At 50.8% G+C, this 25,024-nt stretch overlaps 10 protein-coding genes across 10 annotated transcripts; 5 read left to right on the top strand and 5 right to left on the bottom strand.

Moving 5' to 3' along the window:
- Nucleotides 1–1,673: 1,673 nt before the first annotated feature.
- Nucleotides 1,674–2,758, bottom strand: PpBr36_00661 (uncharacterized protein; the record flags this gene model as incomplete). The annotated part of the gene is made up of 2 exons (XM_029887852.1): nt 1,674–2,416; nt 2,491–2,758. 2 exons carry the CDS (start codon nt 2,756–2,758, stop codon nt 1,674–1,676), a joined length of 1,011 nt encoding a protein of 336 aa, XP_029752444.1.
- A 164-nt stretch (nt 2,759–2,922) lies between these two features.
- PpBr36_00660 (uncharacterized protein) lies at nt 2,923–6,219 on the top strand (the record flags this gene model as incomplete). The annotated part of the gene is made up of 3 exons (XM_029887851.1): nt 2,923–3,005; nt 3,254–5,632; nt 5,724–6,219. 3 exons carry the CDS (start codon nt 2,923–2,925, stop codon nt 6,217–6,219), a joined length of 2,958 nt encoding a protein of 985 aa, XP_029752443.1.
- A 492-nt stretch (nt 6,220–6,711) lies between these two features.
- Nucleotides 6,712–7,138, top strand: PpBr36_00659 (uncharacterized protein; the record flags this gene model as incomplete). Its single annotated transcript, XM_029887850.1, has 2 exons — nt 6,712–6,894; nt 7,082–7,138. 2 exons carry the CDS (start codon nt 6,712–6,714, stop codon nt 7,136–7,138), a joined length of 240 nt encoding a protein of 79 aa, XP_029751343.1.
- PpBr36_00657 (uncharacterized protein) lies at nt 7,026–10,379 on the bottom strand (the record flags this gene model as incomplete). Its single annotated transcript, XM_029887848.1, has 5 exons — nt 10,143–10,379; nt 9,435–9,782; nt 9,249–9,289; nt 8,722–9,137; nt 7,026–7,147 (listed from the first exon to the last, which is right to left on the bottom strand). The coding sequence occupies exons 1-5, from the start codon at nt 10,323–10,325 to the stop codon at nt 7,026–7,028; spliced, it is 1,110 nt and encodes a 369-aa protein (XP_029751345.1). The 5' UTR covers nt 10,326–10,379.
- Nucleotides 8,356–9,029, top strand: PpBr36_00658 (uncharacterized protein; the record flags this gene model as incomplete). The annotated part of the gene is made up of 2 exons (XM_029887849.1): nt 8,356–8,385; nt 8,799–9,029. The coding sequence occupies 2 exons, from the start codon at nt 8,356–8,358 to the stop codon at nt 9,027–9,029; spliced, it is 261 nt and encodes an 86-aa protein (XP_029751344.1).
- A 2,789-nt stretch (nt 10,380–13,168) lies between the features above and the next one.
- PpBr36_00656 (uncharacterized protein) lies at nt 13,169–14,557 on the top strand (the record flags this gene model as incomplete). Its single annotated transcript, XM_029887847.1, has 4 exons — nt 13,169–13,359; nt 13,580–13,692; nt 13,783–13,965; nt 14,082–14,557. The coding sequence occupies 4 exons, from the start codon at nt 13,169–13,171 to the stop codon at nt 14,555–14,557; spliced, it is 963 nt and encodes a 320-aa protein (XP_029751346.1).
- Nucleotides 14,558–16,398: 1,841 nt separating this feature from the next.
- Nucleotides 16,399–16,734, bottom strand: PpBr36_00655 (uncharacterized protein; the record flags this gene model as incomplete). Its single annotated transcript, XM_029887846.1, has 1 exon — nt 16,399–16,734. One exon carries the CDS (start codon nt 16,732–16,734, stop codon nt 16,399–16,401), a length of 336 nt encoding a protein of 111 aa, XP_029751347.1.
- Nucleotides 16,735–17,536: 802 nt separating this feature from the next.
- PpBr36_00654 (uncharacterized protein) lies at nt 17,537–17,836 on the bottom strand (the record flags this gene model as incomplete). Its single annotated transcript, XM_029887845.1, has 1 exon — nt 17,537–17,836. One exon carries the CDS (start codon nt 17,834–17,836, stop codon nt 17,537–17,539), a length of 300 nt encoding a protein of 99 aa, XP_029751348.1.
- A 1,492-nt stretch (nt 17,837–19,328) lies between these two features.
- On the bottom strand, nt 19,329–20,934 carry PpBr36_00653 (uncharacterized protein; the record flags this gene model as incomplete). The annotated part of the gene is given in 3 exon segments (XM_029887844.1): nt 19,329–20,476; nt 20,560–20,687; nt 20,705–20,934. 3 exon segments carry the CDS (start codon nt 20,932–20,934, stop codon nt 19,329–19,331), a joined length of 1,506 nt encoding a protein of 501 aa, XP_029751349.1.
- An 887-nt stretch (nt 20,935–21,821) lies between these two features.
- On the top strand, nt 21,822–22,915 carry PpBr36_00652 (uncharacterized protein; the record flags this gene model as incomplete). Its single annotated transcript, XM_029887843.1, has 4 exons — nt 21,822–21,863; nt 21,937–22,199; nt 22,309–22,631; nt 22,728–22,915. The coding sequence occupies 4 exons, from the start codon at nt 21,822–21,824 to the stop codon at nt 22,913–22,915; spliced, it is 816 nt and encodes a 271-aa protein (XP_029751350.1).
- Nucleotides 22,916–25,024: the final 2,109 nt, after the last annotated feature.

Genomic DNA, 25,024 nt, shown 5'->3' with positions numbered 1-25,024 from the left:
GCACAAGCACGCCAAAGTAATAAAAATAGGCCGGGTTAACCTAACTACATAGTAGACTACATGCTATTGGCCGAGCTGTCTGGCTCAGCACGCTCTAGCAAACCGCCTTATCACAGGGCGGGCGCGGCGGGAACGACAAAAGCCTCGTTTTTGTCCTTCTCAAGAAGCACCTGTTCCCCTTTGCTCTGGGCCAAGCGACCAGTGAGTCGAGCTCGCGATTGGCTCAGTATACGCAGAACGCGAGGCTAATATTTGATGGCTTGGCCAGTACCAACGTAGTGCATACCTGAACCGGAAAGGACTCCAACTTTAACTGCTCTCGCTGGCTTCAGGGCCAAGGGGGTTAGTTGAATCTTTGCGAGCTGCGAATTGTGGCAGATTCAGCGCAATGTTGGGCGATAGCACGACGGCCTTGGTTGCCCGGTGCGCCGCCACCACCTCAACGGTTTGAGCTTAATGTACGGCATGCCATTTTGTCGCCCATCTCCAACGCAAGAAAAGGCTAAGACTGCAACCAAAGGACAAGCACGTTTCATTGCTGGCTGGATAGGCAAAAAAAAAAAAAAAAAAAAAAAAAAAAGATCGTAGGTGGTGCATGCGTTATGCATGCCGCATGCATGAATGTAACGGCCAACGCAAGAGAGCACGTTCATCTGCGGCTAACAATCAGCCTGGGCCGTAGTCAATCCAGCGGCGCACGCGGGCGGCCTCATGACATGTGGCAGAACTATAGTAGACAAATGCTTAGCCTTCTCACCGAGATGGCTATTTTTAAAAAGGGGGGGCGGCGAGCTTTCCGTTGGACGATGAATACGGCATGTAGTCTAGGCCTAAGTGCATTTTGAGGCTGCGCACCAGTCGCCCATCTCCCTCCCCCAGAGGCGGACCACGGCCGGGGAGCACTAAGTATGCATGCAAGAGAGAAAAATAGACACATACAAACAAAGTAGCCTTGGTAGCCTTAAATCGTCGCACTATTGTACAGACTCAGCTGAATGTAAGGTTCGGATCTTGACGCCCCTCCCTTCCGCCTGCTCTTTCTCAGCGTAGATATTACTTGAGATGTTTTCAGATGTGGACGAGTGGCTGCATCGCCGGAGCGGGAGTAACTGCCATTTAAGATTGAACGTTGAGCTTCGGGGAGTTTTTGGATGTAGATCTAGATGGGGGTGTACTGGTTTGGATTGATGGCGTACAGCCCGCCGCGGTCTTGACCTAGATCGATTCAAGGGGAGCTGGGCGACGGTGAGAAGGTGAATGGCGATAGTGGGAGGTATAAACACACTCCTCGAGCTTTGGGGCCGTTTCAAAAAGCCATAGACCCTTTTGATATTGTGCGATGCATCGCGATGTCATCCTTGTACGTTGATACATCCACCGGTCGACGCTTCTGGCCGTGGCTTGATCCATGACTGATTTCTCAGGTTTGCCCGCGTGCCACAGTTCTCGGCGCAAGGGTTGCGTCCGGTGAGGGGAAACGAGGATGTGTCTGCACATCGCTCGAATGGGAGAAAGGTGGCCACGATATTCTGCACTATCGCATGATCTCCAAGCAGCCTACCGTAGAGGTAGAGAGGTAAAGGCCATGCTAGCCACGCGGACCTGGTGCAACATGACATGCAGGTATCGACAGAAGGAGCATCCCTTGCATGCACCACCGAACGGGCCAAACATCAAGCCCCCTCGTCCCCTTGATCGGCCGCCGGCATTATTTGGGTGGAAGCAATCCAGTTCTCCATCCTGGCCTGACCAGCCGCTCGGCTACTCGCTGCGGCCGCTTTGCCATGTCCGGATGCAGCTGCAGCGGCCGATTGATTGCTGTTGTTTGCCGCGCCACGCTTCTTGACCACGAGGCACAAAACACGCCCGTATATGGCAAAGCTGTTGTATGTTATGTCCATGGCCAGCTTCTTCTTCTTCTCGTCGGTCTCGGCGGCGGGCTGCCGTACACGCTTGCTCCGCGTAGGGCGTGAGGGCTCTGATACCAGCTCGCTATCTTCGTCATCACTGTCGACGATCTCGAAATCATTGTCATTATCGTCTTTATCACTGGTTGCAGTAAGAGTTGATTGCCGCCTCCGCTTGATCCCGCGCCCCTCAGTGACGGTTGCACCGGTATCGGCGGCTGCTGGTATGTTGTGTAGTGCGACGGTTGCGTCCTCGTCGCTATCTTCCCGACGGATCATGGGAATTTCATCACCGCCTGCCGCCTGTATGACCTCAACATCACTGCTGGAGTCTGCGGCATCGTCACCCCCCTCCAAATTGATGGCCGCGTCGACAGAGTCGCCGCCAGTCAACTTCTTGGAGTTTGAGCGCAGCCTGGTCTGTGTCTTGTCGCGAAAGCGCTTGTCCTTGTACAGAATGCTGTGTCGAGTATCGGTTTCTGTTAGGAAAATGGCAACCTCGAAGTCGTCTGATAAACCAGCAAAGTGTTAGCAAGTACGTAGTCTATCCTATCCAGGGAGGTAGTGCATGCAGCTTTTGAACCGGGCGGCTTCATAACTAAGTATAGCGACATGCCTTCTGTTACTACATCCTTGATAGCTCGTTTTTTGGTGCTCTTCTTTCTGGATCTTTCTCGCTCCTCACGCAGTTTGGGCAGTACCAGTGGCCGTACAGCCTCAATGACCCTGGGAAGGACCGGAGCGCGGGGGTTGAGCAGCCATGACTGGGCGAGCGCCGGATTGTCGAGGTAGATGCGGACCTCGAGCACTGAGAATTTAGTAATGCGGAGATAGCGACGTATGGGCGCCATGATAGATATTCCTGTAAAGCCGAATAAAGCCACGTATTACCGCTGCCTGGGGGTATGCTTTGCCATTGGGTGACGATGGTGAAGATGTTCCTCAGCAAGCTCGGGTACCTCTGGTTGCCTATCAGCCCTATAACGAGAGCTTGCATCATCGTACAGGGGAGCTGATGTGGACCGGACCCACCCTGCAAATATCCACCCTGAAGCTGGACCGCGACGCGTTGGACTGGAGAAAATTCAACGGGCAGTGGTGAGTAACTGATTGAGAGGACGATAAAGTTCGAATTCAAGGGATACTATAGCTCCCAATTGAAGCTCCAGCATGTGGGCAGAAGTAATAGCACAATGAGCGGCAAGTGGACATCGACCCTGCGGTTGCCTAAAAAAAACTTCCCGTAGGTAACGCAGTCCATCATCTCCCGCACGGGTCTTCATTCCATGTGGCAGACATCAACCAAGACCAAACCCACTCTGACACGGATGCACCAACAAATATAGCCCGCTCCCGCTCCCCGAACACCGGCAAAAGTATATTCAACGCTGCGCCGACGAACTGTACAAGTGGCAGGCCACCAACCGCCCGGCATCCAACCCTTTCATCCTCCACGATGGCCCGCCCTACGCAAACGGCGACCTCCACGTGGGCCATGCCCTCAACAAAATCCTCAAGGACATGATCCTCCGCGTCAAGGTCCAGCAGGGCTACAGGGTGCAGTACGTGCCCGGCTGGGACTGTCATGGCCTCCCGATCGAGCTCAAGGCGCTTGGGGGAAGGGCGGAAGGGCAGGAGCAGATGACGCCGGCCGAGGTGCGCGCGCTGGCGCGAGAGCTGGCAGCGACGACGGTCGAGAGCCAGATGCGGGGGTTTCGGGAGTTTGGCGTCATGGCGGACTGGGACAAACGCTGGGAGACGATGCAGCCGAGCTACGTAGCCGACCAGCTGAGGCTGTTTCAGCGCATGGTCAGCCGCGGGCTGATTTACAGGAGACACAAGCCGGTTTACTGGTCGCCGTCGTCACGGACCGCCCTCGCCGAGGCCGAGCTGGAGTACAACGAGAACCACGTTTCCCTGGCCGCGTACGTCAAGATGCCCCTTACCGGTGACCTGGAGGCTTTGGGACTTGACCCCGACACGAGCCTGTTGATCTGGACAACGACGCCGTGGACTCTACCTGCAAACCAGGCCATTGCGGTGCACAAGGATCTAGTTTACCTGGCTGTAAAGTTCCGTGGTGACACAATGATAATTGCCGCGGATGCTCTGGGACGTATGAGCGACATCATGGCGCCAGAAGTCCCAGCAGTCTTGACATCTCTTGTGGGTGAACAACTTCTCGGAGCGAGCTATCTTAACAAGCTTCAAGGGTCCGAGGCCCAGCCGCAACCTATAATCCACGCCGATTTTGTCTCTGCAGATTCCGGCTCCGGTCTGGTGCACCTGGCTCCCGGGCACGGTTTCGAAGATTACGAAGTATGCAAGTCGCTTGGGCTCCCTGCAGTGTCGGCCGTTGATGGGGCTGGCATTTTTGCAAAAGACATTTGCCCTGCCAACACGGACATTCCGCGCCAAGGAGCAGGGGCGGACGTTTTGAAAGGTGGTAGCAAAGTCATCCTCCAGATTCTAGGGAGTGATGTTTTGCATTCTCACAAGCACAAGCACAAATATCCCTACGATTGGCGTACCAAAGAACCGATAGTAGTGCGGGCAACCGCCCAATGGTTTGCGGATGTGGCTTCAATCAAGAAGCCGGCTCTTGAAGCGCTGAATGATGTCAATTTTATTCCCCTTTCCGGGCAGGCGCGGTTGGAAAGCTTCATCAAGGGGCGCAGCGAGTGGTGCATCTCTAGGCAGCGAGCGTGGGGCGTGCCAATCCCAGCATTCTATGACAGCGACATAGCAGATGGTGGTGAGGCCATCATGACGGAAGAAACGATTGATCATGTCATCCGGACGGTGGAGCAGCGCGGCGTGGATGCTTGGTGGTCCGATGCAGCAGACGAGGAGGCCTGGATACCCGAGTCTCTCCAGGGCCGTAATCTGCGCCGAGGCACAGACACCATGGATGTATGGTTCGACAGCGGCAGCAGTTGGACACAAACAGAGGGTCGGGCAGATGTGTATCTTGAAGGGACGGACCAGCACCGCGGCTGGTTCCAGTCGAGCTTGCTCACCAAAGTTGCGACCCGTCCAGACGAAGATCCGGTACACGAAGCTCCTTTCAAGAGCCTCATCACGCACGGTTTCACCCTTGACGCTCATGGCAAAAAGATGTCCAAGTCTCTGGGCAACGTCATCTCTCCAATGGACGTGATTGAAGGCAAACTCATAGCGCCGCGCAAGCACGGAAGGAATAAGCAGCGAAAACAGACGCAGGAACAAAACCAGAGCGAGGCGGCAGCAACACATGAGGTTCTTGGGCCGGATGCCCTGAGGCTGTTAGTGGCGAGCTCAGACTACACCAAAGACATTGTCATCAGCGAGCGGACCCTCTCGTCCATCCACACCTCACTTCGCAAGTTCCGGTCCATCTTCAAAATCCTGCTGGGTTCTATGGAGCGGCCGCCGAGGCAGGAACCCTTTGACGCCGTCGACCAGATTGCCATGCTGCACCTCCAGGACGCGCTATCACAGGTCGGAAGACACTACGACTCGTTCGAGTTTTACAAGGGGTTTGCGGTGCTCAATTACTGGGTCTCACAACAGCTGTCGGCCATTTACCTGGAAGCGCTCAAGGATAAGCTGTACTGTGGTGGGGATGCAGCAAACGGAAATGCGGCGCTCGTGCCAATGTTTGACGGGTTGTGCAGGATGCTGGCCCCGGTGGCGCCACTGATTGTTGAGGAGGCGTGGGACCACGCGCCGGAGTGGTTGAAAGAGTGAGTCTCCTAGTTTTCTTGCTGCTGCATCTGCAAAACCATCCTACCTTGGGACCTACTGCTCATCATTTTTGGTCCTTTGACCCTGTAGGACTATACCACATCCCTTGCAGCGGTTATACAATGACCCGCTCGTCGCCGACCCTAAAGTCCTGACAATCCCCGAAGCCAAGCTTCGTGCCGTGATGCCGGTCCTGGAGGCCGCGCGGAATGCCATCAACGCCGCGGCGGAGCTCGGACGGGCGGACAAGAACATTGGGCAGTCGCTGCAGAGCGCGGTGACCCTGTACAGCAGATCCGAAACGGTCATCGATGCGCTCGGGTTGCTGGGCGAGAAGCAGCTCGCAGCCTTTTACGTCGTTTCCTGCCTCAAGATCAACCCCGAAACGCCCGCCGGGTCGGACGACTGGACGTACAGTGCCAAGGCCAATATCGAGGCAGGCGAGTCCAGGGGCAAGATAATCAAGGCCGTGGTCAGGCACCCGAGCGACCACAAGTGCCCGAGGTGCTGGCGGTACGTGGCCGTGGAAGAGGATGCGCTCTGTGAACGGTGCGAGGACGTGATCGTGGAAGACTTTTTGATGTAGAGACGGTCCACTCTGTAGTAGTCTCAAGGGGAGAAACGTTTTGTACAACAATTTTGTAATAATTTATTGAGGGCGTGCATACTCGGCCGAGTAGGGCTACTTGGTATATACCCGACTCTTTTCAACATGACCCGAAACAGTTCGACCGCCTGAAGTAACCCTTTGGTAACTATGGATTGTGGGATGTTGCAGGCGAGGGCAAGTATTCTACCCAAGTTCTTGACATGTAGACCAGCGAGGCAGTTCTAGGTCTAGTCTAGTGAACATGATTGTCGCGGAGGAACATGTGGGGGGTTTAGAGATGGCGTCTTGTCGAGGACCGAAACGGGGGAATGAGGGGCCGCTATGAGAGTTTGTCGGCTTGATCATTGGCGATTCTTGGCCGACCGACCAGACAGAGCCGACTATACAGGAGCAAGCCCCGGGGGCGGGCGGTTTTGAGATGCAGTTTCGCAAACAGATCCCATCCACCCAAGAAAGATAGCCGAGATCATGGGGTCCATCCAGCAAGACCCCACCTCGCCCATCGACCCGGCGCAGAGGCCGGCGGTGGTTAATTATAACCTGCACGCGTCGACGACGGTGCCGCGGCCCATTGCGCTGGTGGGAACGGTGGACGGCGACGGGAGGCCGAACCTGACGCCGTTTTCGTACTGGCAGAATGTGACGATGGATGTGCGTTTTTTTTTTCTTCTTCTTTTTCTCTCCTTCGAGTCAGGGAGATCTTTTCAACAGAAGCGGCGGCTCTTTGGGACTACTTTGCTCCCGTCAACACACGTCCCGCAAAGCCGTAGACTGTAGTATAACTAACCCTGACCAACTCTATCCCTCCGGCCGCCAATGTACTCCATCTCCTTTGTAGGCGAGACGCCGGGCCACACGCTCAGCAACATCCTCACGACGGGCGGGTGTGCCTTGACGTCACGGCCTTCAAATGTGACGAAGAGACTGTGAGCTCATTTTGAGTGGCCAAAGTTTCTACATAGGCAACTTTATAAGTCCGTATAGGGACTACCTAGTGCCGACATGTAAATGACAAGATTCAATCTGCGCATTGCCGCTTGTAATCTCAAATCGACCTTGCATCATGGATGGAAGGTACAACACCTTATTGCTCTCGAAAGTACCCCAACTAGACAGTCTTGTTGAGCATTCTTTAAAGCCTCAAAATAGACTTATCGCTACGGTATACTTGGGCCATGGAGGAGTTTGGCGTTTTGGGCTAATGCGTTCATGCCAAGTATAGAGGGTTCAGACTATGTTATTCCATGGGTGAACATCGCGTCTATTGTCTCTGATTCAAGCTTTGTGGCACTTGATTAGAGTCGATATCAGACTGTAAGAGAACAAGTTTACCGCCCATCAAATTTTGTACGAACTTCCCGGCCCAAAACTCTTAGCTTGGGATTCACTGTTGCAGTTCCATAACATAGCCATGTCGAGTATTGAGGTTCCCAATTGTTTTATGGGGGTTGACTTTGAGTGAAAGTATACTATTCTGACACCAAGATGCAGTATTGCCAGCAGTCTTGGTTATCAAGAAAACAAACTCACTTACCTCAGAGATGACTTCCCAAGAGGAAAAAAAAAAAACCAGTCAGATCGCTCAGGGTCGGTTAATTACCACAAGTGTTTGTTTCCTCCCGTTCAGTCTCAGCAAGAGAAAGAAGCGATGCTAGTCAACCGATACTGTTTTTACGCCTCCCATTGGTGACTTCATGCACGATGGCTGTATATATCAGGCCAGCTCGACCGTCTTCACCACAACGAACACAAAGAATTTTCTTATGCCTCTGTAAGCAGTATCCGTATGACAGTTGAGCGCTATGGGCCAGCGATGCAATGCATTCCCATAGTGATGCAATCCAAGGGTATGCGTTCTATACTACCACCAGTGTACTAAGTAACCCTCCCAAATTTTTTCTTGCTATCCTGTATTAACTTTAAAATTTCTTGACTCTCAGCGCTTCCGACAGAACCTAGATTTGCGTGCGCTCTGATATCCTGGAATCGCGAGGTCGGCATATTTCTAAGTCGCTCGCATGTATGAGAAGCCATGTCCTTCTCGCTATGTCGTGAATGTTGGTCCCTGTTGGAATTTCGCAGCTGTATCTGCCATTAGTAACACACCGTACAATGGCCATAAGCTCAGATGGGATGGAGAGGGTTAGTATTCATACCATATAGAGGGCAACGTAAAGGATAAATAAAGATTTCCCCTCCCCTGCTCGCTCATGATGTGCCGCCCGGCTTTCGCGGGCCAGCACTACTGTTGGAGTAGAAAGATTTTGGTATCACAACATGACCAGAAGCGTTTGATCAGCGTTGGGAGCACTATAAAATCGCCATCGCGATCGTTAGCCTAAATAGCGCACCCTACCCTGAATCATGGCTATCCTACCAATCAACTCAGGCTGCACGTGTACGTTGGTGTGCTTCAACTACTTCTCGCCGTATGGCCAGACGGGGGCGGCTTCGGCCTGATGTTGAGCGAGGACGAACCCTCCCTCTCCCTGTGGTGCAGCACGACCCACTCGTGGCGGACGTCGGTCTCGACCGTCTTTTGTATTCCGGTCCAGGGCTGGTTCTCGGCGTGCGTGTGGTCGCTCGTGACGGTGGTGCGGAATGTCGTCCACGGCCACCAGTTCATGTCGGGCGTCCAGTTTGGCGGCAGCGGCTGCTGTCCTCCCGAGCTGCCGCCTAGGGTCATGCCGTTGAAAGACGGGGAAGGGTCCGAGCCAAAGCTGCTACCGCCGTGCTCCGGATCATCCCACGCCACGTTCATGTCCAGGTCCTCGCAGATGCCGTAGGCCGCCGCGCTGCTGTCGCTCGGGTAGAGGATCTTGCACAGAACCTCGGAGATGGTCATCTCGGTGAAGACTTTGACCATGTACATGGTGGGTTGGAATAGTATATAGCTAAGATAAAGGTGGGGGGCAAAAAAGTTGTTTAGTTGGTAAGTGCCGGGTTGGTAACCTGTGAGTTGCTGGCTGGGTCTTGTGCTCTTGTTTCCGCTGGGGGCGACTTACAAATATCTATCCGGCAATGACAAGGCGACGACATTCATAACCTGCGGTGACCGCCACGAACCCAAAAAAAAGTCAGCAAAAAAAGATGCATCCCCATGACTTGGGTTGGTAGGTGAAAAAAAAAGAAAATGTAGACCATCGGGGGAATACGACTAGACTAGTGGCTTTTCGGGATTTTTGACCTACGTCCATCAGCGTCATGATGGAAACCAGCGCCAAGATTTTCCAAAAGCAGTCGGACCAGTAATTCAGGCCCTTTGCCGTATCGCGCCTCCGCTTGGCCAGCAGGGCGAGGTAGCCGCCCAGCATTCCGTTCACGAACAGGCACTCGAACGAGATGATCTTGACCCAGATCCCGTCCAGGGTCAAGAAGGTATTGTTGACCTGCAGTTGCGCGGGTATCCAGACGATGTAGATGGATATGAGCATGAGCATCTGCGTCCCGACAACCGTCCATTTGATCCTCGCAGCTCGGCGGGGGCAGGGGATGAGGAATTTGAGTATGTGTATTAGGATGTTGACGCTTAATTGGACCTGTTTTTTGTTGATTTTTTTTGTCAGTCGACTGCTGATATTATTAAGAATGAATGTAGGAAAAAAAAAGGGAGACGGAAGAGAAGAGAATTGAGGTGAAATGGCCACAAACTTGAATGGAAACTGTAGAGACTTTTGTGTTGACGTCGCCCCCCGCGAGATTGTTAGCAACAGTAGACGAGAAGAGGAAGGAGCATGTTTCAACCCAAAGAGTACGTCATTGGTCCAACTGAATCAATCAGAGGGGATCTGGAAAGTACCTAGACCAAAGAAAAACCAAAAGCTCGCCTCGATCTTTCCAGAAAGGTACAGCCACATGACGACGACGGTGGCAATGGCGACGATCCAAACCCCCCAGACCATGACGAGGTACTCGTTGGGCTTGAGCGACCGGACCCAGAACCAATAGGTCTGGTATATCAGCTTGACCAGGGTGAAGCACGTCACGGCCGTGAAGAAGCCAATCGTCAGCAGGGCGAGCCGGACCGAGGCGTCGCTGGGTCCATCGTCGTGATACCACGGGGGCACGAGGAAGCCCGGCATGACGCCGTCCTCACCGGTCGTGTGGTTCTCGTGCGGGCAACTGCGGCGCGGTCGCTGATGCGGGAAGTGTCTCTGCTTTTATCAAGTTGACATGTACTGCTGCTGTCGAATGCGTCGCCTGTGCTGCTTCGCGCAGATCTCTCAACATGATCCTCTCATCAATCTTATCTGGGCGGGCTTTTCCCTTTTCTTTTTTTTTTCCTTTTTTTTTTTTCTTCTCCTTTTACTTTTCCTTTTCCTTTTCCTGGGGTCTTTGTCAAGATATGGGGTTGATCAAGGTCCAAATTGACAAGAGGATCTTTTTCTCCTTTGATTAATCCTGGTACAACCTCAAAAAAATAGTCCGTAGTAAAGCCAGAGCGAGCTTGACCGGCTTTTAGTCAAGACACTCCTAGGTCAACGCATAAGCTTGGAGGGAGAAGGGTCAGCGATGACCCCTGAACAAAGTAGATTTTTGACCCAAGGCTACACCTTGGAGATCGAGGCTGAGTGACTATGGACGTAGAACAACAGTCTTGCCAGTCGATCCTTGGGTCCTATACGCTTCGTATTCCGTTTTCTTTCTTCTCTTGATCAGCTCACCGAGTCAGTTGCTTGCGATGACAATAGTAACAAGTCATATTGTCAGCCATCGGAGAAGGTCCTGATTCGACATTTGAAAAGTTTAAATGAGGACACCACCCGCTTTTTCCTTCTACGGGGTCTGATCTCTGCACCCCTAGTTTGTAAAACAAACATTGAACGTGCATGCTAATTTGGGTACTTTTGACGGCCGTGCCAAGTTTCTTGCCCACTCTCACTTCGTTTGTCTCTCTCATGGTTGAGATGAAATTCACTCGTCTTCAACGTGTGCCGCTTTAGCGCTGTGGCTTTGAGACTCTCGTCCCATGAGCGGAATAATGCCTGTGCGGGCTTGCGTATTTTTTAATATTTTTTTTATTCCTGTTTTAACCAGTGTAAGCTGGTCAGTGTTTCTTTATGGTTTGTTTCGTACCTCGGCCAGAAAGCTGCGTTGGGCAGACCGCCTACCTGGGTAGTCTCCCTTCTCCCTGGGACCTCTAAGCTCAAAGCAGCTCCTAACATCGTATCTACTAGCCCCTTGACACGACACATGGGACAATAAGAATAAAAAAAAGACAAGACATGGAAAGTACCGTGATTTCTGGAAAAGTTCGCCGAGGGATTCGTCAAAAAGCATAATGAATCTTCTCGTATGCTTCCGCATTTGTCTTTGGACGGGTAGACGGAACATGGACCCTATGCGCCTATTTTCTGCAAGTACGGGCAATTTTCTCACGACTTCTCATGCCTCGGGAGCTATAAGTGGTTAGATACATTGATTACCTACGAATACGGCAGCTACCAGGATGACTGGCGTGTGCCGAGCCCACGGAGCTGCAGCTGTGACCATTTTTAGCACATACGTAAACAACGCAGACAGCAAGACAAACCGCAAGAAAACAAAAGGATACAAAGACTGGAAAGAGATAAAGAGAGAGAGAGAGAAGATCAACATTTGTGGTCCCCGACGCCTGAGAGTCCAAACTTACCCTGTAGCTGCACAGGGCCTTATGAACCCCGCTTCTTCGGTCAAACACGCACCTTCAAGTGGTTGGTACTCGAGGGATCCTCCAGATCCATTCACGTAGATAGTTGAGATGGAAATCGAAAGCCACATCTCCCTGTGTTACCTTAGCGCGCGTCGTATTGGATCGAAATAAGACATAGTATATCAAATTCAGCCCAAGTCTTAGCCTGACTACATGGTAAAACCTATATCGAAGCGCGTCGAAATGTTTACATAGTACCGTTAGTACGGACGATTCTGGAATCCCAAGTACGACCCAAAACGGCATTTGGGTTTCCAAATAGCCGACCAGTCAAGGTCAAATGAGGACGATACAAGAACGAGCCGCCCTTGAGATAGGCAATCTCGTAAAATCCTGCAATTTACCGTACATATATTACATCTAGGACTACTAAGCTCCCACGTGCCACATACTGGGAATTGCTTTTACGAGGTGGCCAATGGGGGCCATTATTAGGTACGCGATATACGATACTGCCCCAGGGTGTAAAAAAAAAAAAAGTAAAAAAAAAAAAAAAAAAGGAACCGACACGGTGGACCCTCGGCAAGAAGAAGAAAGGAAGAACAAAACAAAAGCAAAGTTTCAGGCTTGCTACCATAGGACAGATGCGATTGTTTGATGTGACTATGAAAAATTGGCCGATTTCCAATAACCACGCACGTGGCGCATGAATTAATTGAAATTCAACCTCCGAGACGGGGGACTAACCTGTCTGCCCCATACCCACAACGACTTTCAGGGTCCTTTTGAGAATGTGGTGGCTTGGTTGCTGAGCTCAGCGAACACGGGGCTTTCCACTCTTGGCGGCGTGCTTGCAGCACTTGGCAGTGGCTGTCTCCGAAGAAGAAGTGGGAGGATTCTTGGTGGGGGGGGGGGCACGCCGCCCGCCGTTCCCCGCCCATTAATGTCATCATTTGAAATCGATAGGAGAATTTTGGTAACAGATGACGAACCGTGGATCACCTTCTTTTGCCCAGCGATTTTGACCTGTACCTGCACCCGGACCCGAACCCGCACCGCAATCTGGGATTGGTGTGTGGAATTTTTAGAGAAATACTATATGCAGATTCACCCAACAGTGGTGGATGCCATTTGTACTGTCAGCACCTTAGTCAAGAAATAACATTATTACAAACAAAGATAGACATTTGCTAACTACGATCCAAAACCCTTTTCCGTCATCAACACACAAACCTCTCGTCTTTCCTGCCCCTGTCTAATCCCTTTCCCGCATATCAAAACCTCTCGCTTAAAATGCTTACCTATACTTACCAATTTCAGAAACCCATCGCCAAGCAGGGGTTCTTGGCCCCGTCCTCCACCGCCGTCGGCGCGGTAGGGCGGCTGGGACGCACCGAATGGATGCGACCCCACACGGCGCTGTGTAATGCGACTGCATCGTCGTACAAGCCCTACCTTGCCGCCTGGACAAGGCGAGTATACGCGTGTTGAGCGATGTTACAACATCAACATATCTTGGATTTTTGTCCTGAATAGGCAAATCCTTCACCGCAGTTGCTCCTTGGGCATGGCCTCGGAGACGAGTATAAGTAGAGGGCTTTCTGTTCAGGAAAAGAGATGCTGTTTTTCTTTCTCTCCTCAACCCACGGGCTCATACTCCATCAATCTCTCGCTCTTCTGAACATCCAAGTCACAATTTGCTAGTCACTTGTTTCCTCCAAGGAAAAGGACTTCAATCTCGCCAATCATCATGTTCAGCCTCAAGTCTGCCGTCACGGCCGCCCTGCTCGCCGCGGGATCTATGGTCAGCGCTGACTGTAAGACTATCCCATCATATCACCACCACCTCGCATCTTTTCTCTCACAGACGCACGACAACTAACATGGATCACTTCTCCAATAAAAAGCGTTCCCCTTTGAGCGCCTCAACAAGAATGAGTCCGTCTTGGTCATCCTTGACATCCAAGTCGGTCTGTACCAGCTGGCACGCGACTTTGACCCTACTCTGTACCAGCAGAACATCCTGGCCCACGCTGCTCTGGGCAAGGTCTTTGACATCCCGACCATCATTACTACGTCTGCCGAGACCGGTAAGTTTATTCTTTTTTTCTCCTTTTCTTTTTTTTTTTTCCCTTTTTTTCTTTTGCTATTAGTATCATCCCCTCCAGAAAAAAAGGCCAGACTCGGCTAACATCCCCCGAAACAGGCCCCAACGGCCCTACCTCCAAGGACATCCTGGACATGTACCCCAACACGACCGTGATCAAGCGCAACGGCGAGGTCGACGCCTGGGACAATGCCGAGTTCCGCAAGGCGATCGAGGCCACTGGCAAGAAGCAGATCATCATCGCCGGCATCGTGACCGACGTCTGCACCACCTTTGCCGCCCTGTCCCTGCGCGACGCCGGCTACAGCGTCTGGGCCAACATCGAGGCCTCGGGAACCACCACAACCCTGATCCGCGACATCTCCAACAGCCGCATGGAGCGCGCCGGCGTCCACATGGTCTCGCTCTTCAGCATCGTCTGCGATCTCATGCGCGACTGGCGCGAGACCCCCGGCGCCGTCCAGCTCCTCCCCTGGCTCGACAGGTACATGCCCGCCTACGGCTACTTGGCGCGTGGCCACGTCGCCGCTGTCAGGAACGGTACCATCATCCCGGGCTCGGAGAACCTGCAGTAAAAAGGGGCTTTTTGTTGCTCGCCCGGTGGACTTGAGAATGCTGTTTTTTTCTTCTTCTTTTGGTTTGGGGGAAAACTGCGGTATCTAAATAGACTCGGGATATAAGGGATGGGAGAGCATGGTAAAGAAAAGAAGGACTTGGTCTGGGGAGTGGCGGGGGTGTGCTGTGATGTTGACGGCCTAGACTTGTTGGTCTCATGGCTCTTCCCCCGTCACTGGCCAGATGAGCTCATGTATATTTATCGGTGAATATGCGATGGACTGCCGAGGGCATAGCTATCCAGGCGGCTGATAAACTACATAGAAAAAAAAACAAGCAAAATTTCTTGCATTACATTGGAGCTTTGAGGAAAAAAAAAACCCCCATAGAAGTGCCGTTTGTCGCAACATGTGGGCCGGGCTCACACGGCAACCGAAACGAGAAACCAGAAACAAGAAAAAAAATTGTCCCAGTAGAGAGGTTGGATAGTAATCACGACAGAATGTGCAGCGGTTGAGTTTAGCTCCTGCCGATTACCGCCAATGATCAGCGTCGGAATCTTGGCGTGACTGAAGCTGTGGAACGGATGGAATGGTCCGATAGGTACGAAGATGGCGTCTGGAGCGTGTTATATAGAAGATGCTACCATGAGCTGAGAGAACAAACGGAAAAGGAGCTGACAAAATGGCATTGTTGCACCAGGTGACAGATTTGTTGATTTGCTGCTGTTTATTTTCGCAATTTTCTTTTTTTTTTTTTTTTTTTTTTTTTTTTTTTTTTTTTTTTTTTAACTCGGCGCTCCGGCGAACTTTTGCGGCCCCAGGATCCCGGTGTGGGTTCCTTGCGACTACCGCACTACTAGCCGCCGCCGCCCTAACACATGTGACTTGCCAAATCAGGATAAAGGCTATTTCTCGAACAGCCTCCGTCTGCCAAGTCGTCCTTCTCCCAGATTGATTGTGTCAAGCTGCCGCCTCGATTGAACTGGTGTTGTGAGGACCACAATATCCAGGGTTGCATATTACGCATATCTGCAATGCGAGAGATGGCTACTATAGCATACAACAGGTAAGGCAGGAGAAAAAAAAAAAAAGAGGCGGATGCGCTTCAGCAGGCATTTGAAATCAGGAAAGCAGACTTGAGAGAGGTCTGTTGGGACGGCTATATGCCTGGGGAGTTAGCAGTAATCCAGCTCGAGACAGGAGATACCGAAAAGGCAATACTCACTCTTTTGCCGATGCACACATGGAGGCTGGCAATATCAAGGAGGCAGTCAAATTGCTGCGTCAGTTGCCTGAAGCCGAAGAGGAGCTCTGTCAAATGACCCGCCCCTATACCGTCAATGCTAAGAATAAGCTTGAGTCTTGACAGGGCACTGGAAATGGGCAAATACTTTCCCATGCTGCTTGATCCTTCAGGAGAGCTCCTGCTAACGGGGCCGTAGAAAAGGAACAGCAGAGCTAGAAGCAAACAGTCACCTTGATTTGCATTCCTACGTTTTTTTACATTCTGTCTGTGCGACGGACTTAATTTCGCGGGAGAGGAACCTAGACTTAGCAATTTTGTATATCCAAGTCAAGTGGCCGGGGACTTGTGGAAAATCACGGCCCGAGCCAGATCAAAGGTCACAACAGTTCCCGAAGCTCGTTTCAAAGGAAGACGCAGTTACTCTCTTTCAGGCGAGATCGTGTTTGAATTGCCGTATTAGAGATGAGTTGTCAATTGGCTAGGTAATGAAAAATAATCCTCATTGCCCCACAAACGAGATCTTGGAGATCTTGAAAACCATAATACAAAAATAAAAAATTTAATAAAAAAACGCCGCGAACTCCTCGTTGCGTTTTGAATAATCACCAGGAAGCTAATCCACCTTGCGTTTTCCTGGTCGCACATAATGTGCCCTGATTCTGAGCCCCGACGGCCAAGGGTTACCCTCACTGTTATGCGGCTCGAATTTGCAGTTCTTGTTTGATTTGGCGTAAACCTTGCCATTCTCCAACGCCACCGTGATCACTTCTCCCGGTGGAACCAAATTATCCATCACAATTCCCGTCGGGATTCCCGGGTAGTAAATGGTAACCTTGCAGCCGCCTTCGAAGTAATCTAGTGCTTTGAATACTTCCGTCATAGCAACGACCGGGTTCGCCAAACATACCAGACCGATGACGGCTTGGGCGAGAGAGAGGTTGAACTTCATGGTATTATTGTCCGAGTGAAAGAGTGTGATGTGGGTAAAATATATCAAAACAGTTATTGCCTTGTTGGCGTGTCTGATTGTAACGAATTTGCTGAATTAGAAAAAAAGGCGAGATTAGAAAGTACCAGAGAAAAAGAATCTATGATGGCGCTCTGAAAAGCCTGGAGCTGAGAGAAGAGAGGGAGGGAGGTATTTCACATTTAAATTGATTGGAAGAGGCGAAAGAAAATCCATTTGAATGGATAAGAGGCTCTCCTGCACGAGTGGAAACCCTCTCGAGCTGCCGGCCCAGTTGGACGGATTAGGAATATGCCGGTTTAAAAAAGAATAGGTATTGGCATTTCAAAAATAGGGTTAAAGCGGAATAGGTACTGATTCATGAACCAAAAGATTGACAGCTACATGACTAACTGACTATTGGGCGTTCAAGGAAGCAAAATATAAATAGAAAACTCTTTTCTTGGTTACGAGGTCTTAACACCTGAAAAAAAAAAGATTCACCGCGAACGCTTTTGCCTTTCGGTGTGTCCTTGGGAAATTTGCTAAATAGGTCGGTGACCCAGCGGACAGGTTGTCAGCCCAGGGGTAAAGTAAGGAGGCCATACGCTCGGATTGCTATTTATTCTGAAAGTTGAATTAGGCAAGTTACAACGTAGGCTCTGCATGATAGGCGGGAGGGCCGCTTCACTCCCTGACAAGCGCTGAATCGATCCCCCTTTTTTACGAGGGCCTTGCGCGGATATAATACGCAACTGCAGATGTTGAAAAAAAGGAAAAAAAAAACATGTTCTTGGGAAGCTACTTATTCATATTTTGGTTTAGGGACAAAGCCCTCTGTTTCAAGTCTCATCCCATGCAGGAAAGGTCGACCCTCCTGTTTCCATTTACAATTATGGTCCAAGCTGAACTTGTAGACAGCATATCCCCTCCCTTCTCCAGGGAAAGTGTGCACCAACCCAACTTTCTTTGCTGTTGGCAACGTCTCTCCACTGGTCCTGCCTTGGTAAAACACCGTCACCATGCACCAGTCCCAAGCAACGACCTCGTTTGCCAAAAACACCAAAGAGACGATAACTGGGGCTGTGAGTTTTGACAGCTGCATGATGATTTTCCGATGTGGCTTCTTGGGTTAATTAAATGAATAGTAAAAACAATAGTAGAAAGAAAGCTTGTAACGTAATTATTTAGTTGGTAATTGGGTCGTGTAATATGAAGGGATAGAATAGAAATGCGGGAATTGAGCTTAAAACCTTGTTGCAATGTATATTTCGCATTCAGTCTGTTGCAAGAGTCGAGGGAAGTGTGCTTTAAATGCCTTGAAATACTCTCGTGCACCATTGACCATTTTACAAAGTGTTGCACCAAAAACACAGCCAAAAGGCGAAAGCTCCCGTCAATGACTGATGCCAGTGAATTCGCTAAGTATAGCCTGTAACACAACCCCCAGTCCCCTGGTGGTATTAATAACACCTATAGCCTATAGGTGCGGCAGCGGAATGCTTTTTTTTTGGTGCAAACGGTTTCTCATGTTTTAGGGTATACCCTGCCAATTCGTAATTTCCTAATGTATACAAACGTTTTTGGGGTTTATTTTTGTACAATTTTAGCAATATAAGGCAGATTACACGTTTCACTCCCCAGAATTTCGAGCCCAGACCCAATTAATCGAATCCCGGTAAGTAATTTTTCCAGGGTTTATAACTATTGTACTAAAAAAAAAAACGAAAGCTCCCGTTTATAACCAATGCCAGTAATTTCAGTAAACAGAGCCTGCAACTCGAAGCCCAATCGGTCGACCTATATTTAGGTATTTTAGTTTAAGGGTGGGATCGGTACTAAAACTGTCAAAACAATGGTCTAACCGAGTGCTTAAAAAAAGGGTGTAATTATTTTTTTAACTCTTGGAACGGTGTCACGTACGCGCCCGACGATTTAACGCATGCGGCAATAGATCAAAAAATACAGCAGTAGCTGCATTTAGCAAATGTTTTGTCGGTCCCAATTATAAGGCGTGTCACCGTTGACCGTGACAGAAATCTTGATTTGGTCCCGGATATGACTTATTAAAATGATCTTAATTTGCTTTTAAAACCGAAGGAAAAAACGTTTATGCGTGGAAACGGAAATTTAAAATAAATTTTTATTGGAAACGGTGAGTTAAAAATAGTTTTATTTGTTTGAAATTAACAACCCCTATATACGCCCTAACCATGTGGCGGGATATATGGGTTCGCAATTTTTAGGGATTTTGTATTGTAAAAAGAAACGTATTTTAAAGGTTTTAATTAAGTGTTAGTTTATCGGCCCAGTTGTGAAAATAACTGCATCCCAAAGAAAGCTAGGTTAGGTAGTTTGGTCGGTAACTTATTCACTCGCGCCCGAGAAGAATAAACACTACATAATAGATTAGGGCGCCAAGTTCAAGACTAGACCATGCAAATGTATACATCTTCGTGAGGCTGTCTATACTATCAAGCATAGGAATAGGTTTTTCCCAAATTAATCTCCAAGATTTGTTTCCACATCATCACGACTTCTCTCCGTCCGGTCTCCCCGGCCGATCACGCACGCCACTTTTCCATTCCAACGCATCCTCAGACAAAACTAGGTGGTATCATGGCCAGGTTGATGACGCCACTCATCTTGAGCGTGTAGTCGAGCCTCTGACCCTCGGCGAGCAGGTCGTCCTGTGCCCACGCGGCCTCGAGCAGCAGCCGCACCTGCCCGATAGACCTCGTCGACCTGAGCGTCTCGCTGCGCGCCATCAGGTCCAAAATGGTGGTCCGCTGCTCGTCGGTCCGAGCCTCGCACCCGATGACGAAGAGCGGGAACTGCCGGTCGCACACCGACTTGCCCGCCAGGAAGCGGAACGCCGTCGACACGTCGTCGTCGATGCACGTGGTTGCGGCGACCCCCTCGGTCCCGCGATGGAGGTAGATGAGCATCGAAAGCGGGTAGAGCGGCCAGCAGCCGATGAAAGGGGACAACAGCGGCGATATCTGCTTCTCCATAGCCGGACACTTGGCGTCTATCAGCTCCAGCCGTATGACGTCGTCGATATTTCGGATTCGGTGCTTGTACGCCTGCCCCTCATCGCTGCTCATGGAGCGCTGGTAGACGGGCCAGGTGTCGACAATGTCAATGACCTCATTCAGACACTCGACCAGCTTGATGGCCCAGGGGGACGACTCCCGAAGCAGCTGCTCCTGCTCGGGCAGGCTCTGCGAGAGCGAGACCAACAGCGGCAGGCCGACTTCTGCATTGCCGTCCCGGCGCCAGTGGTGCAGCGTGAAGCGGGACAGCGCGTCGTGGTAGAGCACCCAGCTCACGAGCGGCAGCCAGTCCGGGTCGCGGGCGGCGACGGCCTTCTCCACCAGCCCGGACGCGAGCACGCGCTTGATGCCCGAGATGTAGACCAGCCACTGGTCCGAGGTGGACGAGGCCGTGTTGACCTCGTAGGAGCAGAGCAGCATCCCCGCCGCGACGTGCTGCAGCACCTGAGCCGGGGTGCTGGGTCCCGTCTTTGCCGCCGCCGCCAGGGCCCCGATTGCTGACACCTTGAGCTCCATGGCGCGCTCGTTGGGGCCGTGCCTCTGCAGGGAAGAGAGGGCCAGCAGGGCTCGGAGCACGGCTTGCGACGATGGCGAGTCGTCGGCAAAGCCGATTCGCGTCAGGATCCCGCCGAGGCCGTGGTCGGACCCGGAGAGGAAGGTGGAAAGGGTACGGGACGCGACCTCGCTGACTTTTGTCAGATGGATTATTTCGTCAGTGAAGGTGGAAACTCTATAAAATCTAACATCAGACACATGCATGTTGGGTACGTACAGTAGGATAATAGGTGCCAGTCCTGAATCTGTGGTGGCCTTTTCACCGGCGAGGGCACAATGGCCCAGTCCTCACGACGGTACGTCAACAACCTCGCGCCCGTCTTGGACCTCGAGGCAGCCAGCAATCTATGGTGGAGTTCCACGTCGTGGCTTCCGGCGCGTACCAGATCCGCTTGGCGCGACCGACGATGCAGCAGAGCCCCCTTGTCTGATCTCGCTCTCGACTGGAAGTCAGCCACGATGGCGCGACGGCAGTTGGCGGCCGCGGTTGGCCAAGACAGTCGTAGGCCGTACCCTTGACACTCCCGCTTAGATCGGATGCATTGACTGCACGTAGGGGTTCCCCGGTCGCATGCAATCCGGCGATCTGCATCGGTCCGCAGGGGCGTGGGTGTTAGTCCCGAAATGGCCTATTCCATCTGCCGGTTTGGCTCAGATCTTGCCAACCTACCTCTGCAGGTGCCGCATCCGCGATTGACTTTGACTTGTCCCATAGCTTTGCTCAAGTGGGTCCCCGATTGATAATACGACTATACTCGCGGAAAGTTGAATTCTTTTTGACTTGACTTGACTTGACTTGGACTTGATGCTAACTAATGTGTTGAATGTGGTGATTGATAATGGTGTCTGGACTTGAAGGCTGCAGCAAAACAAGGAGAAAACACTCTCGTTTCGCGCATAGTTGCCTTTGCCCCCAGACCCGAAATGATTTATCGGTCAGCTGATTAATCAACGGTTCCGTAAGACCATCAGGGGACTGAAGAGCTTCAAACGATTTTTGGCAACTATCCGCGCGGGTGGGGAGCAATAATTGATTCTTGATTGGACAGATGCCATCAGTTACCATGATGTGTCAGCAGTGGAGGCTTTGCCTATCCAAGTTGTCCTGGAATTCCCCCTGCCTAGTTCTAGTTTAGCTGGCTTGGCAAACTGCTGGCTTGGCACGCCACATCGCATCCTTTGATGCAGTTCTAGGCCATCTTTCGTAAGCATAGAAGCGTCCAGATATGCGCTGACGACATCAAAGCGAGCAAACTGCAAATCAGGATTGCAGACAACATGCGCACAATCTTAGAACCTCGAGACGGGTGTGAGCATGCATACAAGCGGCGAGGTGGAAGGATATAAGGAGTTGAAACCCGCCCAGAATCCCATCTCAAATTCTCAGCAACACCATCAAAGACAATCCTGCATCAACCATCCTCACATATCCAAGTCCTACAACAAACCAATAATCAAACACACTCCCAAACCATAAAAATGTCTTCCTACGTCATCACCGGAGCCTCGAGGGGCATTGGCGTGAGTCTTCTTTTGATATCCACCTTTGACTGTCCGTCGCCCAAGTTCTTACCAAGCTGACACCTATTCACAGTGGGCACTCCTGGAAAACGTCTCTAGGTCCCCAGAGAACAAGGTCATCGGCCTCGTCCGCAACAAGGCCTCGGTCGACAAGCGCGTGGCCGAGGAGCTCAAGGACCGCAGCAACATCACCATAATCCAGGCCGATCTGACAGACTATGCGGCGCTTGAGCGGGCAGCGAAGCAGACGTCAGAGCTGACAGGCGGAAGCCTCGACTATCTGATCGCAAACGGCGCCCTGCTGACCTTTACCGATTCGTATGACGTTGAGAATTTGTAAGTTTGTTTTGAGAATTACCCAGCTGTTAATTCAGGCGTTTGATATTTGATGTTCTGTCCAAATCTCCCCCGTTTCACAAAAAAAAAAGCTAACCATATCATTCAGTGTCAAATACAACGGTGGCGAAGGCGCGGCACAGTTCCTCCGCGACGCATTCGAGACAAACGTCATTGGCAACTTCAACCTCTACTCCCTCTTCACGCCTCTGATCCTCAAGGGCAACAAGAAGAAGGTCATGGCCATCTCGTCCGGCCACGCCGACCTGAATCTGGTGACCGAACACCAACTCGACGGCTTGCCCGCCTATGCGGCCAGCAAGGCCGCCCACAACATGATCACGGCCAAGTTCCACGCCCGCTACGCCAAGGACGGCGTGCTATTTATGAGCGTCTGCCCCGGCACCGTGGACACTCTTGACTTTTCGAAGTGTGAGTTTTTTTTTTCCTCCCATGAAAAAAAAAACATTGTCCTTGATTATTCTTTTCACTTTTTCTTTTCTGACAGGTTAATGATTTTGTTTCCAGTGAACGAAGCACAGCAAGCCACAACGAACAACATGGTGGCCATCTTCAAGAAGTTGCAGCCCAACTGGACCGGCCCCAAGGCCCCCTCGACCTCGGCCGAGGAGCTGCTGAAGATCCTGGAGGAATCGACCATCGAGACCAAGGGAGGAAAGTACTTTTCGCACACCGGCACCGACAGCTGGCTGTGAGCTTTGTTTTTGATATTGCTGGCTGTGTTTCGTGCTTGCAGCCAAATAGAGCGGTCAATGAGAGTTTGGTACGATGTAGTTGTTTGCTGGCGTATTTGAATATTGTTTGACAGGAAAGTACGCTGGTCATTTTCTATATAGAAATGAATCTTTTTTTTTTTTTTTTTTTTTTACAGCAATTACCTACTGCAGCTATTACTGGCTTCATTTTGAAATTCCCTCGCGAATCTTTTTTCTTTTCTGGTAAGCTTCCTCGTTGTTCTATATCTCTGCACTGCAAGTTTGATTGGTGAACTTTTCTAAACTTAGTTTTGGGATGTATCATCTTCCATGTTCCAACCGTGTTGGGTAGCAATGTCCCCTTTGATTCGCCAAAATGGTTTTACTAGATACATATAGAGTCGCACAAGGTTTGTGTGAGGCTCTAAAGTGGAGCCATAGTTAAATAGACTTGTCCAATTGTACCTTATGTACACAGTTCTCAACGGCTTTGATTGAATAGTGCCATCTTTTGTAGAATTTGCCATTACTACTTCTTTTGATCTCCATTGTTGTGGTCATTATTAGCCAGCCCACCCGCTGATCCATTGCCGGATATATTTTTTTGCATTACAAAGTGATAATAATTTGTTTGCTATGTAACAGATTGGTAAGCCCAGCCTAAGCAACTTAGCATATTTTCAATTTCCAGCAAGACGCAATGTCACACTCAATACCACAAAGTGAGTTTCTCTACTCATCTGTCAGTGTCTTCTAACTAGTCTCCCTGTCGGAACTCCCTTCTTTAGAACCCCAACTCCGTTCCAAGTCATGACTCATGACAGCCTTGAAGAAAACTTGACTTGGTTTGCGCAGGAGGTACCTGGTAATTTGAGCCTGTTCTCACTCGCTTTGCATTGAAAACGCGCCATACCTCAAAAATCTATCGAGATCACACGATGCGGATGATGTGCTTATCTCCTTCCCTGCCATCACGTGTCTTGCCGAGCCGGTTTTCTATCCATCTTTTTCCCCCAAATAGTTCTCGTAGGTGTGCACCCAACCTAGTCGTCGAGAGACTCCTCGCTGATTTGCCACTGCGCTCCACAAGGATCCAGCTGCAGTTTCGTACCGCCTAACGTGCCGGCGCTCCCGGATCAGCATCGTGATAAGTGGAAAGCCGGTAACCGAGCAAGAGACAAAACGGCCGGGCCTGTTCTTCTTCCACGCCAACGGTGAGTAAGCGGTCCGGGAGGAACAAGTACCCATCGGTTCTCTTGTCTGCAAAGGTCTGGATTGCTTCCCACGCGCGATCCAGCAAATCGATTGTATCCCAGCCCTTGTATGTTCCAGCAGAAAGTCTGACCTCGAGAACGCGACTCTGAGCATAGACATTGTCCATCTTCGCCGCCTCTGAAAGCCAGTCTTCGTGGCTCTCTTGAAGGATACATACGGCAACTATCCACAAATACCGGATGGAGAAGTGTTGGCACACCTGAATTGCTTCTCGAAATGTTTTTTGGTGACAGATCCACTCTGATGCCTTGACGAAAGGATGCAATGTTGTTCTTGCTCAGTCTCATGAATTCCTGACCACCCCAAATGTAGCGGAGAGCTTCATATGGCCCTAAAGGGTCTTTGAATTGTTCGGCTGGAACAATCAGTCGGATCTTTCCATATCCGCCACCGTAAGAGTCCAGATCAAGTACACGAGTAGGCGACCAAGTACCAGTATCTGGCCTGTCACAGGCTTTGTGGTTGTTTATACAGTCTTGCATCCAAACTTCTGCCTTTTGAATACTTGACTCATTCCAAGTACTTTCTCCAGAGACTCTGTATTTGTTTGTCTTGTCTATTGGCCAAGAGAACAAGTTTCGTAACGCAGGCAAACATTTAGCTAAAGTCCCTGATGGAGTTTCGAATCAACTCCTCCCAAGTTGAGATACCTACTCACCAGTGTCACCACTAACGGGATCCAAGAAGAAAATACCATAAGAGCAAGAGATACTTGGTTCTGCGTCCGTTGGTAGGTGGTTTAATTTCACCTTGAACCTCAACGGTTCATCGTCGTCCTCGTCCGCCTGCGGCCTTCCACAGGAAGATGTTGGTGATATAGTTAAGCAACTCTCT

Source organism: Pyricularia pennisetigena, chromosome 2 (genome assembly GCF_004337985.1).
Source record: "Pyricularia pennisetigena strain Br36 chromosome 2, whole genome shotgun sequence".
NCBI classification, from domain to species: Eukaryota; Fungi; Ascomycota; class Sordariomycetes; order Magnaporthales; family Pyriculariaceae; genus Pyricularia; species Pyricularia pennisetigena.
This window is presented reverse-complemented; position numbering and strand designations above follow the sequence as displayed.